Source organism: Terrapene carolina, unplaced genomic scaffold (assembly GCF_002925995.2).
Source record: "Terrapene carolina triunguis isolate 2854851 unplaced genomic scaffold, T_m_triunguis-2.0 Scaffold51129, whole genome shotgun sequence".
Lineage (NCBI taxonomy): Eukaryota > Metazoa > Chordata > Testudines > Emydidae > Terrapene > Terrapene triunguis.
The window spans coordinates 14,380-15,730 of record NW_020715480.1 but is presented as its reverse complement, the minus strand read 5'-3'; the positions used below and the strand labels follow the sequence as shown (position 1 = coordinate 15,730).

The 1,351-nt window shown below is 64.0% G+C and overlaps 1 protein-coding gene across 1 annotated transcript in view; it reads left to right on the top strand.

Annotated features, from left to right (window-relative positions):
• The first annotated feature begins 6 nt into the window (after positions 1-6).
• LOC112118055 (spliceosome RNA helicase DDX39B) overlaps positions 7-1,351 on the top strand; it is a 3,689-nt gene continuing 2,344 nt past the window's right edge. Inside the window, exons 1-3 of the mRNA XM_026647082.2 lie at positions 7-320; positions 416-525; positions 1,201-1,345. Of these exons, the coding sequence (XP_026502867.1) occupies positions 90-320; positions 416-525; positions 1,201-1,345 (486 nt within the window). The 5' untranslated portion in view covers positions 7-89. The remainder of the gene's footprint in view (positions 321-415; positions 526-1,200; positions 1,346-1,351) is intronic.

The window sequence follows — 1,351 nt, the reverse complement described above, 5'->3', positions numbered from 1 at the left end:
GCCCCACAGCTCGCAGCCCTGGGGGGTCGGGCTGGGACCCAGGTGTCCGGGCTGTCAGCGTTGGCCGTGGGAGCAGGGCGGATGGCTGGATGTTATCCGGGGGGCCCTGGGAGGAATGTTGGGGTATCTGGGGATGGAGTCTCTCCCCCAGCGCGGGCGGCGGGGTTCACCCTGCTCTGCCCCCCCAGCCCATGGAGATCTTCGTGGACGACGAGACGAAGCTGACGCTGCACGGCCTGCAGCAATACTACGTCAAGCTGAAGGATAACGAGAAGAACCGCAAGCTCTTCGACCTGCTCGACGTGCTGGAGTTCAACCAGGTAGCGCCCGCGGACCCAGGCATCCGGGGAGGGGCAGGGACCCAGGCGTCCGGGCGGTGCGGTCTCTCTTTCACCCCTTCCCTCCCTCCCCCCAGGTGGTGATCTTCGTCAAGTCGGTGCAGCGCTGCATCGCGCTGGCCCAGCTGCTGGTGGAGCAGAACTTCCCGGCCATCGCCATCCACCGGGGCATGCCCCAGGAGGAGAGGTGAGGGGGTGCCGGGATCCCCCAAACTCCCCAGCCTGGGCCGTCTCTCACAGTGCCCGGCTAGTGACCAGCAGCAGCCCCCCCAGGCCACGTGATCACTCAGCACAACGCGAGTGGAGCCCCCCACCCAGAGCCACTCACCAGCCGAACCCCCCAGCACTGCACCCCAGGAGTACGCCGAGCGGCGCACGGTTATTAATTGGTTCACTGCTTCGTCAGTGGTTCGCCAGACGGTGCAAACCTGAGCAGATTTACCGCACGCTTCGTGCAAACTCACGGGCAAAGAGAAACATGCGAATACGTTTCTTGCCTGCAAACGAAGCAGGGTTTGGATTGTGACTCTGAACCTGCAGCCGGGCACTGGGTACCCCCTGCTGTGGCATGTCCCTGGAGAGCTGGCATCTGGGCGCTTCCCGTGCCAGCCGTGCAGCACGTTCCCATGATGCTCGTTAGAACAGTGACTTCGAGCTGCTCCTAACCGGCCCCCGATACCGCGCGCGGCCTGCTTCATGTGCAAGATCACAGTTCTGTGTAAACGAGGAATATGGGGTTAGTGTCACAGTGGGGGTGCTTTGCCAATAGGGGGACAAGGCCACCAGAGGGCTCTGTGCTGGAGGAGGGGCTGCCAGGTCAGGCCAGGCAGTGACCCCAGACCCGCCCCCCTCACTCCCCCAGGCTGTCCCGCTACCAGCAGTTCAAGGATTTCCAGCGTCGGATCCTGGTGGCCACCAACCTCTTCGGGCGGGGGATGGACATCGAGCGGGTCAACATCGCCTTCAACTACGACATGCCCGAGGACTCGGACACCTACCTGCACCGGGTGAGC